The sequence below is a fragment of the Trichechus manatus genome, unplaced genomic scaffold (assembly GCF_000243295.1).
Source record: "Trichechus manatus latirostris isolate Lorelei unplaced genomic scaffold, TriManLat1.0 scaffold00080, whole genome shotgun sequence".
NCBI lineage: Eukaryota > Metazoa > Chordata > Mammalia > Sirenia > Trichechidae > Trichechus > Trichechus manatus.
Window position 1 is genome coordinate 2,995,459 of NW_004444016.1, and position 26,991 is coordinate 3,022,449.

General features: G+C 42.7%; 1 protein-coding gene across 1 annotated transcript in view; it reads right to left on the bottom strand.

The window, feature by feature from the left end:
• Nucleotides 1–26,749, bottom strand: part of NT5M (5',3'-nucleotidase, mitochondrial) — a 45,651-nt gene extending 18,902 nt beyond the window's left edge. The window contains exons 1-3 of the mRNA XM_004381016.1: nt 26,498–26,749; nt 20,799–20,899; nt 11,455–11,515 (exon numbers count right to left, since the gene is read on the bottom strand). Of these exons, the coding sequence (XP_004381073.1) occupies nt 11,455–11,515; nt 20,799–20,899; nt 26,498–26,749 (414 nt within the window). The remainder of the gene's footprint in view (nt 1–11,454; nt 11,516–20,798; nt 20,900–26,497) is intronic.
• Between the last annotated feature and the right edge of the window lie 242 nt (nt 26,750–26,991).

Genomic DNA, 26,991 nt, shown 5'->3' on the forward strand with positions numbered 1-26,991 from the left:
TCACAAAGGCTGTATTTTCCAACTACCAATCCTTCTTTGTTTCTGACTTTCACAATGCAATCACCAGTAATTATCAATGCATCTTGACTGCATGTTTGATCAATTTCAGACTGCAGAAGTCGGAAGAATCTTCAATTTCTTCATCTTTGGCATTTATGGTTGGTGTATAAATTTGAATAATAGTCCTTTTAACTGGTCTTCCTTGTAGATGTTTGGATATTATCCTATCACTGATGGCGTTGTACTTCAGGATAGATTTTGAAATGTTCTTGTTGACAATGAACGCAATGCCATTCCTCTTCAATTTGTCACTCCCAGCATAGCAGACCATATGGTTGTCAGATTCAAAATGGCCAATACCAGTTCATTTCAGCTCACTAATGCCTAGGATATCAAGGTTTATGCGTTCCATTTCATTTTTGGCAATTTCCAATTTTCCTAGGTTCATACTTTGTACATTCCATATTCTGATTATTAATGGATGTTTGCAGCTGTTTCTTCTCATTTTGAGTGATTCCACATCAGCACATGAAGGTTCCCAAAACCTGACTCCATCCACATCATTAAGGTCGACTCTACTTTGAGGAGGCAGCTCTTCCCCAGTCTTATTTTGAGTGCTTCCAACCTGAGGGGCTCATCTTCTGGCACTATATCAGACAATGTTTAACTGCTATTCATAAGGTTTTCACTGGCCAATTTTTTCAGAAGTAGACTGCCAGGCCCTTTTTCCTAGTCTGTCTTAGTCTGAAAGCTCTGCTGAAACCTGTCCACCATGGGTGACCCTACTGGCTTTTCAAATACCAGCAGCATAACTTCCAGCATCACAGCTACAAGCCACCACAGCACAACAAACTGGCAGACAAGTGGTGGTATTAGCCATTACTAAAAAAAACAAGCCCATTGCCGTCAATTCTGACTCATAGCAACCCTACAGGTCAGAGTAGAACTACCCCATCGAGTTTCCAAGGGGCGCCTGGCAGATTCGAACTGCCGACCTTTTTTGGTTAGCAGCTGTAGCTCTTAACCACTATGCCACCAGGGTTTCCCATTAGCCATTAGAGAGACGCAAATCAAAACAACAATGAGATATCATCTCACCCCAGCAATAATGCCAATGATCAAAAAAACAGAACAACAAATGCTGGCAAGTGTGTGGGGATATTAGAACTATCACACTGCTGGTAGGATTATAAAATGGTACAACCACTGTGGAAAATGGTACGGCGCTTCCTTAAAAAGTTAGAAATAGACTTCAAATGTAAACTTTCACTTAAAGCACAAGAAAAAGAAAAAAAAAGTTAGAAATGGAGATATCATATGATTCAGCAATCCCACCACCGGGTGTATACCCCAGAGAAATAAGAGTTGTGACATGAATAGATATATGCAAACCCAAGTTTACTGCAGTATTATTCACAATAGTAAAAAGATGGAAACAACCTAAGTGCCCATCAATGGATGAATGTATAAACAAACTATGGTACATACACACAATGGAATACTATGCAATGTTAAAGAATAACAATGAATCCGTAAAACGTCTCAACTCATGGATGAACCTGGAGGACATTATGCTGAGTGAAGTAAGTCAATCACAAAAGGACAAATATTCTATGAGACTACTATTATAAAAAGTCAAGAAAAAGTTTACCCACAGAAAGAAACATTCTTTGATGGTTACCAGGGATGAGACGGAGAGGGAGGGAAAATCATTAACTAGATAGTAGACACATATTAACTTGGGTGAAGGGAAAGGCAATACACAATAAGGGGGATGTCAGCACAACATGACCAAAGAAAGGAAGACACTGGAATGTACGCAAGAGTAAAATGCAACAACGATAAATGCTATTACATATACAATCCCACAATAACAGTAATAACAAACAATAATTTAGGAGCGGATACACAGGTAGATATGTAAGCTGAACCGGCATGGGATGGCATATGGGAGTACACCCACGAGCATATGTAGGTTTGGCAGAGGATGTTTCTACACATGTATATGCATGTGCTACAAGATATCCACGTATGTAGGAAAGCACACAGGGGACAAAGTTATGAAAACTCCTTAGCCATAACCAAAAACCTTGAGGGACAGAGTCACTGGGCTTGAGGGCTTAGGACCATAGTCTTGGGGAACATATAGGTCAATCAGCATAAGACAGTCCAGAAAGGCAATGTTCTACATCTTACTTCGGTGAGGAGCGACTAAGGTCTTAAAAGCTTACAAGCAGCCATCTAAGATACAACTATTGGCCTTTTCCCATCCGAAGCAAAGAAGAGTGAAGAAAATGAAAAGACTCAAGGAAACAATTAGTCCAAAGGACTAATGGACCACACGAACCACAGCCTTCACTAGTCTGAGACCAGAAGAACTAGATGATGCCCAGCTACCACTACTGACCACTCTCATCAGGATCACAACAGAAGGTCCTGGGCAAAGTGGGAGAAAAATGGAGAATAAAATTCAAATTCATAAAAAGACCAGACTTACTGGTACGATGAGACTGGTGGAACCCCTGAGACTATGGCCCTTAGACACCCTTCAAACCTGGAACTAAACCCACTCCCAGAGATTACCTTTCAGCCAAACAATAGACAGGCCTATACAGTGAACAGTAACACCCACGAGGAATGTGCTCCTCAGAACAATCAACCATGCGAGACCAAAAGGGCAGCATTTGCCCAAAAACAAAGTTCAGAAGACAGGAAAGATGGGTGAATGGAAACGGAGGACACAGGGAGAAGGGGTAGAGTGCTGTCACATTGATGGGATTGCGACTAATGTCATGAAACAAAATGTGTATAAATTGTTGAATGGGAAACTTAATTTGCTCTGTCAACTTTCACCCAAACCACAAAAAAAGTTCAAAAAAAATAAAATCTATGTAGGGCTCTCAGAGTAATGCCTAGCACATAAGAAGTACTCGGTAAATGTTATTGTTATAAATTTTAATAGCCCCAAGTAACGTACAAAAAAGCTACTAGAAAAAGATGAAATTTAGCAAGTTGCAGGGTAATACAAGGTCAATATACAAAAATCACTTGTGTTTCTATATACTAGCAAAGCACATTTGGGAACTGAAGTTAAACAAATAATACTACATATAATTATGTGAAAAAAAAAACAAAACTAGGGATCCATTTAATCAAATATGTGCAAGCCTTGTATACTGAAAACTACAAAACATTGCTGGAATTAAAGACCTAAATAAACAAAGATATATACCATGTTTGTGGATCAGAAGATTCAATATTTTTAAGATTTAGAGATACAATGAAATCCCAATCAAACTCCTAATAGGCTTTCTGTAGAAACTGACAAGCAGATTCTAAAATTTATACAGAAATACAAAAGACCTGTAATAGCCAAAACAATTTTTAAAATGAAGAATAAAGCTGGAGAACTCACACTGGTTCAAGACTTACTTGAAAACTACAGTAATCAAGATAGTGTGGTATCTGCATAAAGACAGACATCCAGATCAAAGGAACAGAATATATTTCCAAAACAGACCCACGCATATATGGCCAACTGATTTTCAGCAAAGGTGTCTGGTAATTTAGCAAGGAAAGGACTAGCTTTCCAACAAAGTATAAACTGGACATCCATACACAAAGAAGAAGAAAAAAAATTTTTAAGAATCTTTATTTTTACCTCCCACCATACATAAAATTTAACTCAAAATGAATCATAACCTAACTATAAAAGCTAAAACTACAAAACTCTGCTCTTTAAAAGAAACTGTTAAGAAAATGAAAAGACAAGTGACGAACTTGGAGAAAATAAATATTTGTAAAACACATTATTTGCTAAAGGACTTGAATCTAGACTATATAAACAACTCTCACAACTCAATAAGAAGACAGATAACCCAATGAAAAAACAGGCAAAAGATTTGAACACTTCATTAAAGAAGATATACAGAAGGCAAATATACACATGAAAAGACACTCAATGTCATCAGTCATTAGGGAAATGCAAATCAAAGCCACAATGAGATGCCACTGCACATCTACTATAACAGCTAAAATTAGGACGCATGACAAATTTGGGCAAGGATATGAAATAACGAGAAATCTCATAAATTGCTGGCAGGAATGCAAGACGGGGTGGCCACTTTGAAAAGCAGTTTGGCAGCTGCTTTTAAAGTTAAATGCACACCTACCATATAACATGACAATCCCAGTCCTAGGTATTTACCCAAAAGAAATGAAAACTTAGGTTCACACAAAAACCTGTACACTAATGTTTATAGCAGTTTTACTCACAACAGCCGGAAACTGGAAACAACCCAAATGTCCATCAACTGGCAAGTAGATAAAACAAATTGTGGTACATTCATAGAAGTGGAATATTATTCAACAATAAAAAGGAATAAACTACTGACATATGAAATAACATGCAAGAATCTCTAAAGCATTATGCTAAATGAAAGAAGCCAGACACAAAAGGCTACATACTGTCTGATTCCACTGATAAACGGCATTCCGTGAAAGGCAAACTACAGGAATGGAGAACACATCAGCAGTTGCTTAGGGCTGGGGTGAGGGGAGGGAAATGACTACAAAGGGACACAAGGGAATGTTTGGAGTGATGGCAATGTTCTCTATTTTGACCATAGTGATGATTATACTTTAAAAAGGGGTAAATTTTACTGAATTTAAAAATACTACCAAACTGCTAACCAGAGAGGTTTTGTCAATTTATTTCCAAAATGCCTATTTCTCCAAACCTCGCTGTTAGCTCCCACTTAGTAGGTCCTTGACTCATGGTGACCCCATACACAATGGAACTAAACACTGTCCAGTCCCGCGCCATCCGTATGATTGGTTGCAGATTGGACCACTGGAATCTATAAATTTTCAGTGACTGATTTGCAGAAGTAGATCTCCAGGCCCTTCTTCCTAGTCCATAGTCTGGAATCTCTACTGAAACCTGTTCAGCATCATAGCAACCCATAAGCCTCTGCTGACAGAAGGGTGGTAGCTGTGCATGAGGTGCATTGGCTGAGACTGAAACCAGGTCCCCCTCATGTTGTTGTTCCTAGGTGCCGTCAAGTCAGTTCTGACTCATAGCAACCCTAGGTATAACAGAACAAAACACTGCCTGGTCCTGTGCCATCCTCACAAACATTGTTATGCTTGAGCCGACTGTGGCAGCCACTGTGTCAATCCATCTCATTGAGGGTCTTCCTCTTTATCGATGACCCTCTACTTTACCAAGCATGCTGCCCTTCTCCAGGGACTGAGCTCTCCTGATAACATATCCACAGTATGTGAGATGAAGTCTTGCCATCCTCGCTTCTAAGGAACATTCTGGCTGTATTTCTTCCAAGATGGATTTGTTCGTTCTTTTGGCAGTCCATGATATAGTCAATATTCTTCACCAACACCATAATTCAAAGGCATCAATTCTTCTTCAGTCTACCTCATTCATTGTCCAGCTTTCACATGCATTTGAGGCAACTGAAAATACCATGGCTTGGGTCAGACGCACCTTAGTTTTCAAGGTGACATCTTTGCTTTTCAACACTTTAAAGAGGTCTTTTGCAGCAGATTTGCCCAATGCAATGCATCTTTTGATTTCTTAACTGCTGCTTCCATGTGTGTTGATTGTAGATCCAAGTAAAATGAAATCCTTCACAATTTCTATCTTTTCTCTGTTTATCATGATGTTGCTTATTGGTCTAGTTGTAAGGATTTTTGTTTTCTTTAAGTTGAGGTGTAACCCATACTGAAGGCTGTAGTCTTTGATCTTCATCAGTAAGTGCTTCAAGTCCTCTTCGCTCTCACTTTGTGTCATCTGCATAATGCAGGTTGTTAATGAGTCTTCCACCAATCCTGATGCCCCGTTCTTCTTCATATAGTCCAGCTTCTCGGATTATTTGTTCAGCATATAGATTGAATTCTCAGATTATCTGCTCAGTATATAGATTAAATAAGTATGGTGAAAGGATATAACCCTGACACATGCCTTTCCTGACTTTAAACCCCGCAGTATTCCCTTGTTCTGTTCAAACAACTGCCTCTTGAGCTATGTACAGGTTCCTCATGAACACAATTAAGTGTTCTGGGATTCCTACTCTCCTCAATGTTATCCATAATTTGTTATGATCCACACAGTCGAATGCCTTTGCACAGTCAATAAAATACAGGTAAACATCTTTCTGGTATTCTCTGCTATCAGCCAGGATCCATCTGACATCAGCAATGATATCCCTGGTTCCACATCCTCTTCTGAATCCGGCTTGAATTTCTGGCAGTTCCCTGTTGATGTACTGTTGCAGCTGCTTTTGAATGATCTTCAGCAAAATTTTACTTGTCTGTGGTATTAATGAGGGTCTCCCTCATGGAAGGCAAGAATTCTACCACTGAACCACCAATGAATGTCCCCTCACCAATACTAGTTATTGTAATTTTTTCAAAGGATTTTGCATGGAGTATACAAAAAAAAAAAATTACTTCATGTTTACTTATTAGTAAAGTTAAATAATCTGAATACACATGGACTGTAGTTTTGTTACGTTTTAAGGAAATTTCCATTCACCTGCTTAACCCACTTTTCTATAGGGTGTTCACTATTTAACATGGATATAAGAGGCCTTTAATGTCACCCCCTTGGTAACTGTTAATCTCATTTTTGTCACTGTCTTGGGTTAGATCCTTGTCATACATCACCTGGACCTCTGCAAGCACCGCTACGTACCTTGAGGCAAGGGACGGACCCACCAGTCAACCCTCTGCACCGCAAGGGAGCTCTCAGAAACACCAAGGGGATCTGTGACTGCTCTGCTTACAAACCCTCCAAAGCCCCCTCGATGGCTGTAGCCTAAACTCCAGCTCCTTAAACTGGGAAGGTCTTACCTACCTGTTCAGTCTCACTTCCAGCCATGTCCTCACATCCGATACCCCAGCCCCTGCTCTCACCTCTCTGCCTTTGCACACATGTCTCTGATACTCAGAACATCTTTCCTCTGTCCGGCCAAGTCCTTCTCATTTTTCATGATTTAACTCAATTCTTATCTTCCTCAAGAAGCCTGCCCTGACCTCCTTCTCCTCGTGTGTTACCACAGAGCCTATAACACAGTAAGATAACTATCATTCATATTTTAGCATTGTAGCATGTGTTTTCAGTAAATTTTTGCTGAATGAATGCCTACAAAAAAGTATTTTCTTTTTTGTTGCAAAAGTAAATTATCTTATCCAAGAAAATTTGGAAAACCAAGGAAAGTTGAAGAAATAAACAGCCATAGTTGGCTTCATTTCTTTCCTTTTTTAATTTACCACATTGTTTTAAAACCATAGTTATAATTAAACTGTATAGGCAACTATGTATATAATTTACTTTTCCTGAATCTAATAATGCAGAAACAACTAATTAACTATAGAATTGTCCATGCTGTGTCTTGAAAAGATGATGTTGTGTTCATTCTGTCTTCTACTGTTGGGGTGGGGTAATCCGGGGAAGGCCAGAAGAAAAGGGGATGACATATACTGAATACTTACTGTGTAGCAAGCACAGTGCTGGGTAACCAAAAAAACAAAACCAAAACCAAACCCAATGCCATCCAGTCAATTCTGGCTCATAGCAACCTTATAGGCTTTATGTAAATTTCTTTTTCAACTTTTATTAATGATACTGTAGAAGGTATACAATTTCATTGATCAAGAAACCAAGGTTCAGAGAGGTTAAGTAACTTGATTAAGGCCAAAGAGCTTATAAGTGGCAGATGACAGCCTGAATGTGACTCCATGGCTCCACCAAGGTGTCTGAGGGATACCTCTGAGTTTAAGGCAGGACACGGACAAGGAGCAGTTTGTTAGCTGTATTAGCTGCTGTTTTGGAAGAGAATGACTGCTCATTATTCACCTGATTATAATTCTGGTTTCTAAAAACACTTTGAGATAAAATACAGCCCTCATGAATGTCAAGTTAACCAAGCGTAAAATGCTGTTGTGATTTTTATACCTGAACCTGTTGAAATAACTGAAACTGAATCTAAACCATATATAGCAAAAGAATTACTAGAAGTACTTAAAAGAGAGGGACTGTCTCAAAGGACCTAGGAGTACAAGCAGGAAGTCAGTGAAACCAACCACTGTGACAGCAAAGAACTCAGTGATCATGAAAATGATGAGTAGGAGAAGAGAGAGGCTGAGCATGGCAGTGTGGGTGGAGAGCAGAGGGGCAGAGCAGAGGGCAGGCTAGAAGTCAGGGCCTGAGTCCACTGCTGGTATGAATGCCCCCCTCCTGGACAACAGACCTTTGCTCTCGGTTTATCTGACACCACCTGACCACCCTCTTAGAGCCACGTAGCTCACAGGTCTGTGAAGAAAGATGTGGCTCAGAAATGGAGACCTCTAAGCCAGACATGGGGATTGCCATTCACATGATAGATAAAATCCTCCCAAAGTGCCTGATCCTCTAAATAAGCAAGTCCTAGGACAGGCCTCAATTCAGAGAGGGGTACAGGTGTTGGGGGCTGGGTAACATGCCTTTATCCAACTGAGAGGCATCATCATGTAGCAAGAGATTTGAAAAACACCACTACAAAGCTGAAGGATTTCAGGAAGAATGGCTCGACCAAGGACCTTGTAAAGGTATCACAGTCCCTATTATGATGATAAAATGACCAGATCCAATAAGAAGAATAGGGCTAGCTTTGGAACTATTAGTCATCTGAACAGCCAATTTTTTTTAATTGAGATATAATTCATATATAATTTACCATTTTAAAGTATATAATTCAATGGTTTTTAGTATATTTGCTATGCTGTGCAACCTCTATCAATTCCAGAATATTCCATCATCCCAGAAAGAACCCTGTGCCCATTAGCATCAACAGCTAATTTTTTTTACAAATACCAGTGGGGGACAAAAACCTCCCATAAGCCACTAGTTAGACTCCTGGGTGCCACAAATCAGGGTGGAAAAGTGGAGAAAGCAAGACAGTTATAGTCCCTGCCCTCATGGACCTTACTCTATTGGGGAGACAGAAAAATAACAAGCCACATACAAATAAAGAGACCCTTTCAAATGGTGATAAGTGTTATACAGGAAACAAGAGGCTGGGAGACGAAACAAGATGGAAAAGGAATATACTTCAGATACCATGGTATGAGAAGGAACCAGGCAGGCAGAGTCAGAAGAAGATATTCCATGCCAAGGGCCAGCAAGGTGAAGGGCGTGGCCTGCTCACGGCAGTGAAGGCATGTGGAGCACCACGGATGAGAGTGGCTGACATGATGCTGCAGCGGGGGGCGCGCAGGGCAGGGCCTTGTAGGTCACCGTAAGGAATTTGTATTTTTCTTTTTTATTCTATTTTAAAGGCAGTGGGAAACCATTAAAAGATTTCTAAGTAGGGGACTGACATGATCTGCTTTATGAAACATCTACTCTGGCTTTATGTGGACTTGAAATGAACAGACAATTTTGGAGGCCATGTCAGTAGTCCCAGGAAGAAATGCTAAGATGACAGCAATAGAAAGAGAAAGAAGCAGAGAGATACCAGATATACTTTAGAAACAGTCACTAGGAAATAGGGCTTTCTGATGGATTGAATGGGAAGTGTAAATAGAAGGATGTCATCCAGGAATGGCTGCTAGATTGCTGGGTCAAGGGACTGGCAGACTGTCCCATCATTCACTGAGATGGGAAAGATGAACATGGGTGGGGAAGTCAGTACTTGGAGGGACAGATACACTAAATTGGAGTTGTCTGGAGATCAGCGGGGAGCCCTGGGCTGAGGCTATACAGGGGTGTCGCCAGCATAAAGATGATATTTAAAGTCCCAGGATTGGATGAATGAAAAGCCATCTTATCATCTAGTTTCAATAAGTACTGAACAATCCTCCTAACTACCCATCCTGACTATTGTTGGTGGTGGGTAGCCATCGACTCAATTGAACTCACAGAAACACCATGTGACAGAGTAGAACTACCTCATGGGGTTTTCTTGGTTGTAATCTTTACAGAAGCAGAACACCAGGTCTTTCTCCTGCAGAGCTGCTGGGTGGGTTCGAACTGCCAACCTTTTGGTTAGCTGTCGAGCACTTAACCATTGCCACCAGGGCTCCTTCCATCCTGGCTACAACAGCTGAAAGTTACTCTAGTCCCATGATTCACAAACTTAAGGGTGAATCAGAATCACCTGCGAAGCCTGTTAAAAGACTGCTGATAATGGTGTTGATAACACAACAAGGTGAAAGACATTAACGCCACTGAACTGTACACTTAAAATGGTTAACATAACAACTTTTTATTATATATATATTTCACCACAATAAAATTAAACACACAGAGAGATTGCTATCCTCAGAATTTCTAATTCAGAAAGTCTGGGGTGGGGCCAGAAAACGTGCACTTCTAACAAGTTTCCAAGTGATGCTGTTGCTGCTGGTCTGGCGACCACACTTTGGGGACCTCTTCTCTACAAGAAATTGTAGACCTGGCTTCAAATCCTAACTCCCTACTCACTAACTAGGGGTAAGTCACTTAACTGCCCCTAGTTGTTTCCCTACACGTCAAAGGATAAGCATTGCTCCCCCTAACGGGATATTGTGAGGATGCAATGGAGCGGTGGGCATCAAGTGCCTCACGTGATGTTATCGTAAATGCTCAGTAAATGTCTGAGTTCCCTTTCCATTTAAAGCACACAGAGGCATTCAGTGTCAGCGGAATGTGCACATTTTGTTTCTAGTATGGAGTCAGAGAGAGGAAAGCCAATGTGGAGACCCTACAAACAGCTCAGGCCTGCAGGTCTGCAAAGAGCTCCCCAAGCAGGCACAGGTCTGAGCTCAAACCCAACCCTCCCAGGATTGTGCAGAGCTGTTCGGACCCCCCAGATGCGAGGGAGTTGGGGCCGCTGAGTCCATCTCTGGTATGAAGTCCCCCTCCTGGGCAACAAACCTTACTCTGGGTTTAGCAACCTCAGGTTCCCAATTTCCAGAAAATCTCAATTTCATGTAATTCTATTTCTTTACAAAAAAACACAATAAAAAGGTGCATAGCAAAATGTGATTTAATTGTTTCATCTTTGTAAGATTTTTTATGTAAATAAATTCACATGCTCTAGTATTTGGGTTTGGGTTGCCTCTAATCCCTCCAAAGACAAGTTTTCTCTCCTTCTCTCATCCTTCACAAATCAACTCTATGCTAGGGCTAATCTGATAAAGTATGTTTTACTTTATGGGTCACCCTTCCCAAAGAACCTGTATCTTAACCAGGCTATATCCAAAAGAATGAATGATGGGATTTCAGACGAGTGGTAGAGAAGATACGGAGCAAGAAACTCTAGACAGAGACAGGAAAGACCAGATGGTAGGAGAGCCAGGGAGCGAAAGCCCAGCACTCAATGTCCACATCCTTACAGCTGGGCCTCCTGGGTGCCAGAGCTCCTTAACTGTGACCAGTGCCAGGCTCCTCTCAGAGCGAGATCTATATCTTACCTTCTCATAAGGACAGTACTTAAACTTCCTGATGGGGCTGGTGCAGATGAAGACATCAGTGCTGCCAAGAAGAAAAAGCAGAGTGAATCTGCAAGCCCGAGTCCTGCTAGGCCTTTACCACCCCTGCCTGGAACCTACCATGGGAAAATATACTGGCCTGTACTGCCCTCCATACCAGAGATGTCAGTCATGCCTGGTCTGCGCTATCCAACAGCCCCAGCCACAGGCGATTAGCTGGGGCAGGCATCTGACTTAGGGGCAGTTTTACACAGCCTGACCCAAAAGGCTAGCTGGGCTAATGACACCCTCTCTGAAAAGGCATTTACCAATGAGAGAGGCATTAAAAGATGCAGACAGAGTTACTTGAGGGAGAATCAGAGCCTTGTGGAATGCAAAGTTACAAGTCAAGAAATCTATGAGGAGAGAAATATTTCAATGCAGTGTGATCAGTCCTTGGTAGTGGAGAATATACAGGAGGAGCCCCAGCCTACACTGGACTAGGCTCTCTAGATAGACTTGGGACTGTTTGAGGAACACTCCTTTCCTGGAGTCTTTGTGCTTTAAGTGCTGAATAAATGTAGGGACTGATCCTTGCAGGGCCTCCTGGGGCCTAACTGCTCCCCACATCCCTAGGGGCCCCAGCCTCTCCCCGACAGAGCCATCTGGCCCCAAACATCTCTGCATAATTCTGGGATCTCCTCACTCTTTTTTGTGTTGTTGTCTCTTTGACAAATTAGTCCCCCGAGAATCATATGTAAGACTACCAGGTCCTTCTGCCTTCTCATTACCTAAAGTTGTAACTCCCTCAGCAACCCTCTGCCAACTACGACAGTACCTGTCCCACCTCCAGGGCAGTCCCATCTGGGTTCCTGTTTCATCTCCTAAATACTCAGTCTCTCCTGAACATTCTCACACCTCTTGCCTTAACTGAAACCTGGCTTTATCTGAAGAACTTACCTCCCCTGCATGCCTCTGAAGTGAAAGGTGTTTTTTCCCATACCTCACATACTTCAGAGATGGCAGGTGGGGAAAGTGTCTTCTTCTTTACTGCTGTTGAAGCCATCCAGCTACACCTTTGCTTCTTTCCTTGTTAGTGTCATCTACAATGTCCCAGGTATTGCCCCCTATGCCCCTACCCACCTCACTGGCTCACTGTCTACCCCTCCATCCTCACTCTTACCATCATCATCTTCAGGGACTTTAACATACATGTAGATAGATGTACACCTATGTGCACATGCAGCTTCCACTCCTCAGCCTCTCAGTTCCTAACCCTTCTCACCTGCACAAACCTCCTCCTCCATCCCATCTCCTACTGTCACACCAGGGGCTTGTAATCACCCAGAACCGCACTTCCGCCAACACACTTATTCTAACATCCTCCACTCAATTCGTCAGCCTTGTCAGTACACACAGCCCACTGAACCCCACCATTTTTCATTCCTCTCGCCACCCCCACCCCTGCAGCTACATATCCCTCCTTTATCTAGCTTGGGTTCTATGGTCTTATGTATAACGCAGTGTCATGAATTGTCTAAATTCCTGAGGGATAAGAATCAGGATTAGCACAAAGCTGGTTCCTATGAGGTGCAGGTCAGACATATCTCTGCTCTCCAACTTCTTCACCATTTCTGACACCGACCGTTCCCCCCACAGCACTCTCTACTTCTCTGCAGGATTAAATAACTCATTGCAACAGTCATATAGAACTCATAGACCATATTCACAGTTACGTGGTTTATTAGGGAAGTAACAGGCTACAACTTGGGATCCGGATCAACTTGGAAGTAACAGGAACAACTCAGGATCAGCATCAGGAAGCACAAAGGCAAGGTCTGGTGAGGTTCCTGAAGTGGGAGAGCATATCCCTCCCCTCTTTAGTGCAGGACAGCTTCTGACCAGAAGCTCTCGAAGCAAAAAGTTCATGAAGCAGGTAAGCTCTCCACTGGAACACTCTAAGATTGTTCTCAGCCAGCACCACTGCCCTCCTCCAGTGATCAGCATGTGCAGCTTCTCTGCTGGGAGGCTGCATTCTCTGCCAGGCAGGCGTCCTGACTCAGTTTCCCTGTCGTGCAGACCTCTCCACTGTTGGCCTCCCCGCCATCAGGCTCCCCGCTGTCGGCCTCTCTGCCGCTAACTAGCATAGGTCATGGCCAGTGTAGCAGCCCATTCAGCTCTCTCAACTGATGCTCTCCTAGCAGTAACTCTCCACCGTCAGGCCTCTAGGGCCTCTCTGCCATCAGGCATTCTGGCACTAACTGGCCCAGCTCACAGCCAGTGTAACAGCTTGCTCACCTCTCTTAGCTGCTCTCTGCCATCAGGCCTCTCTGCTGTCAGCCTCTCCACCACTAACTGGCCCAGCTCACAGCCAGTGTAGCAGCTTGCTCAGTTCCTTTGCTATTCTCTGCCCTCAGGCCTCTCTGTCATCAGCCTCTGTGCTGCTAACTGGCCCAGATCACAGCCAGTGTAGCAGCTTCAGGACCACTCAGCTCCCACACGGCTCTGCTTCTCTGCCAGCCCAGCTCTTGGCAAGCATCTCTCTCTCAACCAGGAGGCCTCTCAAACTTCTGCAGTCCATCCATTTACATATCCCAATCCAGCTGGGCCTCCCTCGCCAGACTAGAGTTCAGCCAATCCTCAATTACCCATATCAATCAACTCAGGTCTTGTTAATTAACAAGCAAAAGTATCACACCATCAAGTTTTTTACAACTTAACCAGGATATGTCAATCAACCTGGGGAATCCCTTGGGCAAAAGTAACAAACCCTCTGGGGTAGAAAACAACCTGGTCCCCCCATCCAAGTTGCTTCTCTAAAGAACTAGAGCAAAGGTAACAACTGCTCAGGGCTTAGAAGAAAAATCTCCCAAGCTGTTTTTCCAAGAACCAAAGCAAAAGGCCACATAAAAGAACTCATTGCACTACACCCTATAACTACTCTCCTTGCATTTGTCTTCCTCCAACAGGCTGGCAACACCCCTGAAAGAATTCAACCATCCAACTTCTCCTGCCTACATCCAAGCCACTGAATGTTCCAGGAGAAAAAAAAATCATGTAAATCAGTTTGTCCATTCTTACCTTAAATTCATGACCACTGGTACAGGAGTCCAGTGACAAGGCCCAGAAGGCAGAAGGGGAGTAGGAAGCTGATGACAGGGAACACAAAGTAGAGTAAGGATATTGTTGATGTGTTGTGAGATTGTTAACCATTGTCATAGGGCAACATTTGTAGTAACTGTTAAATGGGAGACTATTTTGTCCTGTAAGCCTTCATCTTAAGTGAGAATAACAGCACAATTAGAAGAGCGTAGTCAATGTCACTTAAATGTGTATGTAAAAAAAATTTTTGAAATGGCGTATCTTTGGCTATGTGTATTTTCACCAAAAAAAAAAAAAAAAAGTTGAGAATTTAGAGGGTTAAAATGTTGTGGGGTTGTTAACCAATGTCATAAAACAGCATGTGTGTTATTGTTACATGAGAAACTACCTGTTCTGTAAGCCTTCACCTGAAGTACAATAAAATATTTAAAAAAAAAAAAAAATTCATGACCACAAACCCAAGGCATTCAGAAATGCCTGGCAAGCTTATTACAGTACCTTAGTCTGTGTGTCCACTGTGCTACACTCCAGGATGGTGTGACACATCTGCTCCCATTTCCTCAACATCTTGGCCAATGAGACTTCCTATCTTCTCACCATTAAACCTAGAAGCTCACCTGAACTCATTTTCTTCTCCCTCACCATGACACCAGAGGAAGAAGTATCCCTTCCTCCTCTCAAAAAGCCAAGCTATCCACTCTACTCTGGATTCTATCCCCTTTTTTTCTTCGCAAGGACTTGGCCCCTGCGATATTCTTTCTCTCTTCCTCTTCTGTTAACTCCTTCTCTACTGGATCATTCAAACATCTTCTGGTATCTTCCACCCTAAAACAATATATACAAAGCTTCAACTCCCCATCACGTCCCCTCCAGTCACTACCCCATATCTCTGCTCCCTTCACAGCAAAATATATCTAACAGATTGCCTGCTTTGCTAACTGCACTACCTGACCTCCTGTTCCTGCTTCTACCCACTTCAACCTAAATCCTGTCCCCTCCACCGCACAGAAATTTCTCATTGTCACCAGAGACGTTCAGGTCACCATGGCAGTGAACACTAATCCATTCTTAGCTCATTCACCAGCATTCACCACATGTGGCCGTGCCCTCCTGGAAACATCTACTATCTTGCTCTGTCCCACCCTCCTGGAGCACCTGCTCCTCACTGGCTGCTCTGGCTCAGTCTCTTCATCTCATCTCTATGTATAGGAATGGCCCAGGGTGGCTTCTAGACCCTTTGCTGCTCTCTATCTACACTCTCACCTCAGGGACATCACCCTGTCCCATGGCTTTAAATACCATCTCTAGGCTGATGACTCCAAACTTTATATTTACAATTCAGATCTCTGCCCTGAGTGGCAGACTCATATCCTTCAGGTCCTATTAAATGTCTCCACTTGGACATCTAACAACGAGCCCTGGTGGCACAGTGGTTAAGTGCTCAGCTGCTAACCAAAAGGTTGGCAGTTTGAACCCACCAGCCGCTCCACGGGAGAAAGATGTGGCAGTCTGCTTCTGTAAAGATTCACAGCCTTGGAAATCCTGTGGGGCATTTCTACTCTGTCCTGTAGGGTTTCTATGAGTCGGCATCGACTCAACAGCAAGGGGTTTGGTCTTTGGCTTGGACATCTAACAGGCATCTCCAGCTCAGTATTTCCAAAATGAAACACTTGAGTCTCCCCTACTGCACAACATGCTCCTCCTCCCCAGCCTTCCATAATTCAGTTAAGGGCACTAGCTGCTCAAAAAAAAAAAACTAAAAATCACCTCTTCTTCCTCCCTTTCCTCTATTTTCCAACATCTGATCCATCACTAGGTTGTATCAGCTCCACCTCCACCACCACAGTATGTTCTAGTCTGTCAGCTTCTCTCCACTCCATGGTAATCACCTAGTGCAAAACTCTGCTATCACTCACTGCAGCTGCTGCAATCTACACCTCACTGGATTCTCAACTTCCAACTCTGCCCCCTCTAAGTCATTTTCTACCCACTATCTAGCTGATATTCTTAACAACAGCTTTAATGAGGTATAATTGGCATGCAGTAAACTGCATATATTAGAAGTGCACAATTTGATAAATTTTGACGTATGTATACACCTATGAAACCATCATCGCTATCAAAATAAATATATCCACCATCCAAAAGTTTTCTCGTGCCTCTTTGTAGTACCTTCCACCTACCCCTCCCTGTCATCCCAACTCCAACCCTGAGCCCCAGGCAGTGATCTGCTGTCACTAAAGATTAGTTTGCTTTCTCTAGAAATTTTTATAAATGGTATTATAGAGTATATACTCTTTTTTTGTCTGGCTTCTTTCACCTAGCAAACATATTTTCAGATTCATCCATGTTCTTACACATATCCATAGTTCACTCTTTTTTTTTAAGTTGAACAGACTGATTTTTCAGAATTATTGATATAATTCACATACCATAACATTCACCTACTTTAAGTATATAATTTAATTTTAGTGTATTTACAGAGTTTTATAAGCATCATTATTATCTAATTTTAGATTGTTTCCATCATCCCAAAAAGAAACCTCAGGCCCACTTACAGTCACTACCCATTCCCACCTTCAGCCCTAACCAAAAAACCAAACCTACTGCTGTTGAGTCGATTCCAACTCATAGCAATCCTATAGGACAGAGTACAACTGTCCTATAGGGTTTCCAAGGCTGTAAATCTTTTACAGAAGCAGACTGCCACATCTTTCTCCCGTGCAGCAGCTGGTGGGTTTGAAGCACTGACCTTTTGGTTAGTAGCTGAGCACTTCAACCACTGTGTCACTAGGGCTCCTTCCCCTCTGCCCTAGGTAACCATTAATCTTTCTGTATCTATGGGTTTGCTTTTCCTGGACATTTCATATAAATAGAATCATACAATATGTGTTCTTTTGTGACTGACATTTCATTTGGCATCATGTTTTCAAAGTTCATCATATTGTAGCATGTATCAGTGCTTCATTCCTTTTTATGGGTGAATAATATTCCATTGTATGAACAGACCACATTTTGTTTACTCTCTCATCAACTGATGGACATTTGGGTTGTTTCCACTTTTTGGGTATTATGAATAATGCCACTGTGAACATTCATGTATAAGCATTTGTGTGGATGCATGTTTTCATTTGTCTTGGGTAGATACCTAGGGGTGGAGTTGCTGGGCCATACAGTAACTCTATGTTTAACTTTTTAAGAAACTGTCAAACTCCTTTCCAAAGTGATTGCCTCATTTTACATTCTCACTAGCAAAGAATGAGGGTTCCAATTTCTCCATAACCTCACAAACAGTTATTATTTGTCTAAACTTTTTATTACAGCCATTCTAGTGAGTGTGAAGTAATATCTCACTGAGATTTTGATTGGCATTTCTCTAATGACTAATGATATTGAGCATCTTTACATGTGTTTATTGGCCATATACACATCTTTTTTGTAGAATGTCTACTCAAATTCTTTACCCCAAATCCATGTTTTTAAAATCTAGATAGGATCATATCATTCTCTCTTCAATCTCATCTTCTACCCTCCTACTTCCCACCCTCTACTAAATTCTAGCCACACTTGTCTCCTTTCTGTTACTCAAATAAGCAAAGTCCTTGCCTATGTCAGGGCCTTTAAATTTTCTGTTCTCTCTGCCTGGGATGATTCTCCCCTGGCTCTTCCTGGCCTCGTTCATTCTTACTCTTCAGGTCTAAAGTCAAATGTCACCTCCTCAAAGACATCTTTCCACCCTACCTAGAGCAGTCCCTTTCCCATTTACTCTCTAACACATTACCCTGTTTTTCCCTTCACATTGCTATACAATCTGAAATTATGTTTACAAACTTCTTGAGACCTGAGATCTCAACAATATCCCCAGTGCTTAGAACAGTGCCTGACACATATTAAATGATTATATATATACACATATACATATATACGTACTTACAAATATACAGATATACACACATACATATATATACTATATATATGTATATATACACATTTTAGTGTATGAATGAATAAGTTGCCTCATAACCTAGGCTCAACAATAAAAGTAATAAGGGCTACTATTTTGCAGGACTCACATTCAAAGATAAATTACTGATCAGACAAGGTCAACAACACAACTCAAACTCTAAGTATTTTGTGTTTCTCTGATTCCTACTAATCACATTAGAACTTTGAACACTGACAATTTTTAGTGGCATTTCTATGGCACAATGAAGGCCAAATCATACCTTCTGTTAGATTTGTCACTCAGATTATTAAATTTAGGCAAAACTGAAACCAATAAAAGTTCTCCAAGTCCAGAAATAAACTCTTACTTTTCAGGTCAACTGATTTTGACTTTCCATTCAATGGGAAAGAACAGTCTTACTAACAAATGGTGCTGGGACAACTGGATAGCTACAAGCAAAAGAATGAAGCTGGATCCCTTCCTTACACCACACACAAGTATTAATTCAAAATGGATCAAAGACTTTCCTAGAAGAAAACAGGGATAAATCTTTATGGTCTTGGGTTAGACAATTTTCTCTTAATATGACACCAAAAACATAAGGACAAGAGAAAAAAATATATAAATTGGACCTCATCAAAATTAAAAACTTTTGTGCTTCAAAGGACACCACCAAGAAAGTGAAACAACAATCCAATCCACAGAATAAAAGAATATATCTGCAAATCATACATCAGATAAAGGACTGATATCTAGACTATACAAAGAACTCTTAAAAGTCAACAACAAAAAAGACAAATACCTGACTAAAAAATGGGCAAAGGATTTGAACAGACATTTATCTAAATAAGATACACAAACATCCAATAAGTACACGAAAAGATGTTCAACATCACAAGCAATAAGAGAAATACAAATCAAAACCACAACCACTTCACATCCAACAGGATGGCTAAAATAAAAAGGTCAGACGATAACAAGTGTTGATGAGGATGTGGAGAAACTGGAACTCTCATATATTGCAAGTAGAAATATAAAATGGTATAGTCACTTTGGAAAACAGTTTGGCAGTTCCTTAAAATGTTAAACATAGACTTACCATATGACCCAGCAACTCCACTCCTAGGTATCCACCCCAGACAAATGAAAACATGCATACACGCAATAGCTTATACATGAACGTTCACAGTGGCATTATTCATGATAGCCAAACAGTGGAAACAACCCAAATGTCCATCAGCTGATGAGTGGGTAAACAAAATGTAGTCTATTCACATAATGGAATATTATTCACCCATAAAAAGGAAGGAAGCACTGATACATGCTATAACACTGATGAATCTCAAAAACATCATGCTAAGTGAAAGAAGCCAGTCACAAAAGAACACATAATGCAAGATTCCATTTATACAAAATTTCCAAATTAGGCAAATCTATAAAGACGGAATATAGTGGTTGCCAGGGGTTGCAGAAGAAGGGGAGAAATGGGGAGTAACTACTAATGGGTACAGGATTTCTTTTGGTGGTCATGAAAATGTTCTGAAATTGACTGTGGTGATGGTTGTACAACTTTGTGAATACACAAAAAACCATTGGACTGTATGCTTTAAATGGATGAATTTTACGTTATACCTCAATTAAATTGTTTAAAAAAACTTTATCAGGAAGTACATCATCTGTAAATGTTAACGGATTTTAGCAGACTGTGTGTAATGGTTACTGTGAGTGGAGGCTTCAGTCCATACATAGAACCATTCACTTCACTATAACAAAACAGAAATATCTCAAACAATACCCCTCCTCCTTCCTAAATTTCTAATTTCTAAATTAGGTCTCTCATTATACCTTTTCACACATCTTGTCCTTTTCTTCCCCCCAGCACTTATCTCAATTTATAATCATATTCACTTACATGATCCTTTGTTTAATGTCTGCTATCTCACTGATCTGTAAGCTAAATGAGAGCAAGGACCAGATTTTGTTCATTTCTGTATCACCGGTGCCTAGCACTATCTAACAGAGTCAGTTCTTAAATATCTGAATAAATGAATAGTGAACATCCAGCAAATTAGGTCAAAATAACTAGATATTTTATCAAGTTACTGAATCAAAACATCTTAAGAGCCTACACACTGAGTATGTTTTCTCATTTAGGCTATTACTTGGTCCAGTGATGGTGGGACAGGCATGGCTCTGTGCAGGTGTGTAGGAGAGAAGGAAGGAAAGCAGAGGGAAGGGAGGAGAGGTAATGGCAGGAAGAAGGTTGTATGGTCCAACTTGGGAGGGAATATAAACTTACTTTTCTAGGTTGGCCATTTGCTTAATGGCTTCCACAGCCCCTGGCAGAGGCTCAAGTTCAAAAAAGAAATTCTTGGACTCCCATATGCTGATGGCCTTCTCCTAGGAAGATGAGAGAAGCAGGTTACTTCTAGGATCCTCAGCAGCTTACTGCCCTCACCTCAGAGAGAAAATCGAGGCTGGCAGCAGCAGCTGAGAAGTGAGGGTGGGGCCTCCACATTCTCCTCACCCCTAAATACACCCCCAAGGACATGTTCCCTGTGGCGACAGGAAGGGGGTCATGTAAGTTTGTGTGTGTCTGAGCTCCTCTCCAGGACGGACTTTCATTCTGTAGGGATCCAGCAGAGGGAGATCAGCTAAGGTGTCAGGAGCTATGGACTCCCAAACCTCTGACCTCCCCATAGGTTCCCTGTAGCTCTCTGGGATCTGCAGCCTGTCCTTAAGGCATGCTGGAAGGGGGCCATCATTAGTAACCATATGCTTGCTAGGCACAATTCTCAAGGCCCCAGGCACCATGAAGGTGGACCAGGTATTGCCATGGCAATAGTCACTCAATTTTAGAGCTGGAGGAACTCAGAGATAAGGGGTAAGGAGTCCCAGATAAGCGAGGCCACAGGGCAGAGCCCCAGGCTCCTCACCTCTCATCAACCAGAAAAGCTCTGTTTTAATCTGTTTTGTGCATTGGGGGCCAGTAAGTAATTTTTTTAAAGGATTATGTTGCTTTTAAAGTTTGAAAGCCAAAATTCCAGACTCTTGTTTTACATACAAGAAAACCAAGGCTCAGAACGGAGGAGGGATTTACCTAATGTCACACAGCAAGACAGTGGTCAAGCTCGGAGTGCAGCCCACATCTCCTGACTCACACCTTGTGTTGATGGATCAAGTTTTCAGAACACCACACTTTCTAGGGCCAGGACGAGGGGAAAGTAATAACAAAGGGGAGAGAATTCTCAGCCTCTGAGAAGTAGAAACCTAAATCCCCCAGTGTGGTGTAGGAAGTACCTTTGCCAGTACATATGGAAGGACAACCACCCCTACCACAGGGCACATACAGGGTGGAGTTCACACCTGGCAATGTTCTTGTGAGCTACAAAATGTTCAGCAAATGAGGGCTTATCACTAATATGTTCTTTCTCATTTGATCCACACAACCCACAAGGAGCAAGGATGGCTGTCCCCAGATAGATAAGGAAATTTTAATGCTCACAGAAGATTTTTTAAGATCACTTAATGGTGACACTGTCAGAACTTGAACTCAGGCCTCTGACTCAAACACAGAGGCAGTGTAGAGTGGTGAGCACACTCAAGTTGTGAGACAGAAAGTCCTGGCCCTCTGCTCTGTGACCCAGGGTAAACTGCCACACCTCGATGAGCCTCACTCTCCTTACCTATAAAGTGAAGACAGGAGCCCATACCTTCCCTTCAGGGTTGTTGGGAGGATAAACAATACCATATATAAAGCACCTAGTGCAGAGCCTAGTACATAATGTCAGCATCTCAGCCTCCCTTCCCTCCCTTTGTTCTGGTCCCTACCTGCCGACACTACCTTGCTCTGAAACCCTGGGCAAGGCATCTCCCTTCTCCTAGCTGTTTCCTTAACTGTTCTAACAGTTTAAAATTCTGAGTCAGAAAAGCTCTGCTTTCCACATCTGCCCTGCTTACCTCCCAGAGTACTCTGAAGATCAAAGGGGACACAGAGCAGTACATATGTAAGCTGCTGGGCTTTCTGGGTTTGGTTTTGGTTGTTTTTAACCACAGATACTGGGTCAACTCAGATAACAGACTCAGAGATTTCCTGCTGTGGACTGTGCTGTGGATCCATACTTGGGAGGGGTAAGTGGCATCTCTTTATCTATTTAAAGCTTCTCACAGTGTTCCCATTGTGCTACCCAGGAGCTTCACCCCCTACCAAGTTATAAGTGCTCGGCCGCTAACCGAAGGGTCAGTGGTTCAAACCCACCAGCAGCTCTACAGGAGAAAGATGTGGCAGTCTACTTCCACAAAGATTACAGCCTTGGAAACCCAATGGACAGTTCTACTCTGTCCTATAGGGTTGGTATGAGTCAGAAATGACAGCAATGGGTTTGGTTTTTGGTTTTTTTTTACAATGTTCCCAGAAGCAGAATAAAACAGCAATCACCCCCCGAGCCCCTTAATGGGGGAAACTGCTCCTTATTGCCCCATGAGCTCTGCTCCTCCGCCTTGTACTCAGAGAGCAGTGATTCACCACCTTAGACTTGGAATCTGTCCATCTGTCAAAGAACTGGAAAAGCCACTGTGCTTCTCAGAGTTGGGGGTGGGCTTAGTCTCATCACATTAATACACTCCTGGGAGGAAATAAGAGGCTACTCTCCAATGCTGTTTACTGTCTATAAATGAATACACAAACACACCCAGAGCAGTAGAGTCTATTATTTAGGCTGTAGACATTACAAGGGAATTTTCTTCTGTGTAAAGTTTCTAATTAGGTATCAGGACTAGGAGAAGTCAACACACTGGGCTCCATGAAAGTCACCTCCTGAAGAGCCTGGTGTTCATGAAGAGAAATGGCACTCAGATTTCCTTTTTAATACCTGCCCCTCAACAAACCAAATTATTATAGAAGTCATTGTTGAGGTGCTTTTTCTAAATGAGAAGAAATGTCACCTGTTAGAGACAGCAGGGCCAGAGAACAAGACTTTGGGATAGGGAATGCTAAATGTATTTGAGAGGCCTGGGTTTGAATGCTGGCTGAGCACCCTACTAGCTGTGTGACTCTGGCCAAGTTACTTCTTCTTTTCAAGCCTCAATTTCCTCATCTGCAAAATGGAGATAATAATGTCTACCACACAGAAGAGATAATGCAGTGAACCTGTTGTCACAAACTGGGCTCTAATATCATTATCACCATCATCAATCCTCTGGCCATTCCGAGGATGTCAGAAAACATCCATCCTCTTTATGTCATGTCCAGAAATTCACTCAACCTCTCTGGGCCTCAAATACCTCTGGAGGCTATACTTTCATGGAAAGGGACAAAAAAGAAGGATAAAGATATCCATCAAATGCATGGGAGGAAGAAAGGGGAATGTGACTGTGGTAGGGGTCAAAGAGGACTTTACTTGTAACATTTACTGTATTAAGTATACTGTTGTTGTTACCGTCAAGTTGGTTCCGACTGACAGTGATCCTATGTACAACAGAATAAAACACTGCCGGGTCCTGTGCCATCCTCACAATTGTTGTTATGCTTCAGCCCACAGTTGCAGCCACTGTGTCAATCCATCTCATTGAGGGTCTTCCTCTTTTTTGATGACCCTCTACTTTACGAAGCATCATGTCCTTTTCCAGGGACTGGTCTCTTCTAATAACGTGTCCAAAGTATAAGAGACAAAGTCTCGCCACCCTTGCTTCTAATGAGCAATCTGGCTGTACTTCTTCCAAGACAGATTTGTCTGTTCTTCTGGCAGTGCATAGTATATTCAATATTCTTCACCAATACCATAATTCAAAGGCATCAATTCTTCTTTGGTCTTCCTTATTCATTGTTCAGCTTTCACATGCATATGAAACGACTGAAAACACCATGGCTTGGGTCAGGCATATCTTAGTCCTTAAAGTGACATCTTTGCTTTTTAACAGTTTAAAGAGGTCTTTTGCAGCAGATTTGCCCGATGCAATATGTTGTTTGATTTCTTGACTGCTGCTTCCATGGGTGTTGATCGTGGATCCAAGTAAAATGAAATCCTTGACAACTTCAATATTTTCTCCGTTTATCACAATGTTGCTTATTGGTCCAGTTGTGAAGAAGACCAGGAAGGACCTGGTGGCCTACTTCTGCAAAAAATTAGCCAGTGAAAATCTTATGAATAGCAGTAGAACATTGTCTGATATAGTGCCAGAATATGAGCCTTTCAGGTTGGAAGGCACTCAATATACAACTAGGGAAGAACTGCCTTCTCAAAGTAGAGTTGACCTTAACAATGTGGATGGAGTCAAGCTTTTGGGACCTTCATTTGCTGATGTGGCATGACTCAAAACGAGAAGAAACAGCTGCAAACATCCATTAATAATCAGAATGTGGAATGTACGAAGTATGAATCTAGGAAAACTGGAAATTGTCAAAAAGGAAATAGAATGCATAAACCTCGATACTCTAGGCATTAGTGAGCTGAAATGGACTGGTATTGGCCATTGTGAATTGGACAATCATATGGTCTACTATGCCGGGAAAGAAAACTTGAAGTGAAATGGCGTTGCATTCATCGTCAAAAAGAACATTTCAAGATCTATCCTGAAGTACTACACTGTCAGTGACAGGATAAAATCCACATGCCTACAAGGAAGACCAGTAAATATTACTATTATTCAAATTTACACACCAACCACCAAGGCCAAAGATGAAGAAATTGAAGATTTTTACCAACTTATACAGACTGAAATTGATCAAACATGCAATCAGCATGTATTGATAATTACTGGTGATTGGAATGCAAAAGTTGGAAACAAAGAAGAATGATCAGTAGTTGGAAAATTTGGCCTTGGTCAAACAATGCCGGAGACTGCATGATAGAATTCTGCAAGACCAACTACTTCTTCATTGCAAATACCTTTTTTCAACAACATAAATGGCGACTATACATGTGGACCTCACTGGATGCAATACACAGGGATCAAATCAACCACATCTGTGGAAAGAGATGATGGAGAGAAGCTCAATAGAACAAGGCCAGGGGCCGACTGCAGACCAGACTATCAATTAATCACATGCAAGTTCAAGTTGAAGCTGAAGAAAATTAAAACAAGTCCACAAGAACCAAAATACAACCCTGAGTACATCCCACCTGAATTTAGAGACCATCTCCAGAATAGATTTGACACATTGAACACTAATGACTGACGATCAGATGAGTTGTGGAATGATAACAAGGATATCACACATGAAGAAAGCAAGAAGTCATTAAAAAGACAGGAACGAAAAGACCAAAATGTACGTCAGAAGAGACTCTGAAACTTGCTCTTGAACGCAGAACAGCAAAAGTGAAAGGAAGAAATGATGAAGTAAAATCGCTGAACAGAAGATTTCAAAGGGACGCTGCAGAAGACAAAATAAAGTATTATAATGAAATGTGCATTAAGTATATATATATATATATATAACAAAAACATAACAGTTAAAATGTCACTGGTAGATGGAGAGTTGGGTTATTCTTTGTCCTCTCCTGTATTTGTAAAGAGGTGTCCTGGTGGGGCAATGGTTAAGTGCTGGCTGCTAGTCCAAAGGCGCATCGAACCCATCAGACACTTTGCAGGAGAAAGATGTGGCAGTCCGCTTCCGTAAAGATTACACTTGGAAGTCCTAATGGGGCAGTTCTATCCTGTCCTATAAGATCACTATGAGTTGGAATCCACTCGACGGAAGTGGGTTTTGGTTTCTGGGTATTTGTAAAAGCCCTGTGTGGCACTGAGCTTGGGCCTCCGCAGGACCCTATGGCACAAAAGGGCCAGAGTGCAGCCGGTGCAGGGTCACCCAAGGTCACCGGGGACTCAATCCCCTCGCCTGGGGTCTCGCTCTCCTCGCCCGGCCCCCGGTGGCCTCAGTCCCCCCGCTCGGCCCCCCTGTGGCCTCAATCCCCCCGCCCGGGTTCTCGGTCCTTTCGCCCGGCCCCCGGTGGTCTCAGTACCCCCGCCCGGCTCCCGGGGCGCAGACACGGTGCTCACGCTCAGCTCGGGCCGCAGCCGGCCGTACTGATCCGACAGCCAGAAACCGCGCCGGTCCTCCAGCGCGATGAAGGGCTGGTCGGGATAGCGCGCGCGGAACTTTCTGAGGAAACCGCCCTCGAAGTCGGCTAGGACGCCGTCCATGTCCACAAGCACCCGCAAGGCGCGGCCGCCCACCCCGCCCGACGTCCGCAGCCGCCCGGTCGGGGCCCCACGGGGCTGCCGCAGACACCGGCCGCCCAGCCGGATCATGGCCCCGCGCAAGCGTTCGCGGCGGGCGCACGAGCCCGACCCGCAGCCATGGCGTGGCTGAGAAAAAGCCCACCGACCAGAGCGCGGCAGGCCCGCGGGAGGGCGGGGTCGAGCGCGCAGGCCCAGTCTCAGAGAGAGGCTGCGGCGCGCGCACCCGCAACCAGCAGTGCGGGTGAGCCGGCGAGCGCTTAAAGGGACAGGCGCCCCGTTGAGGCGGGCCCCGGGGCGGGGCCTCAGGGACC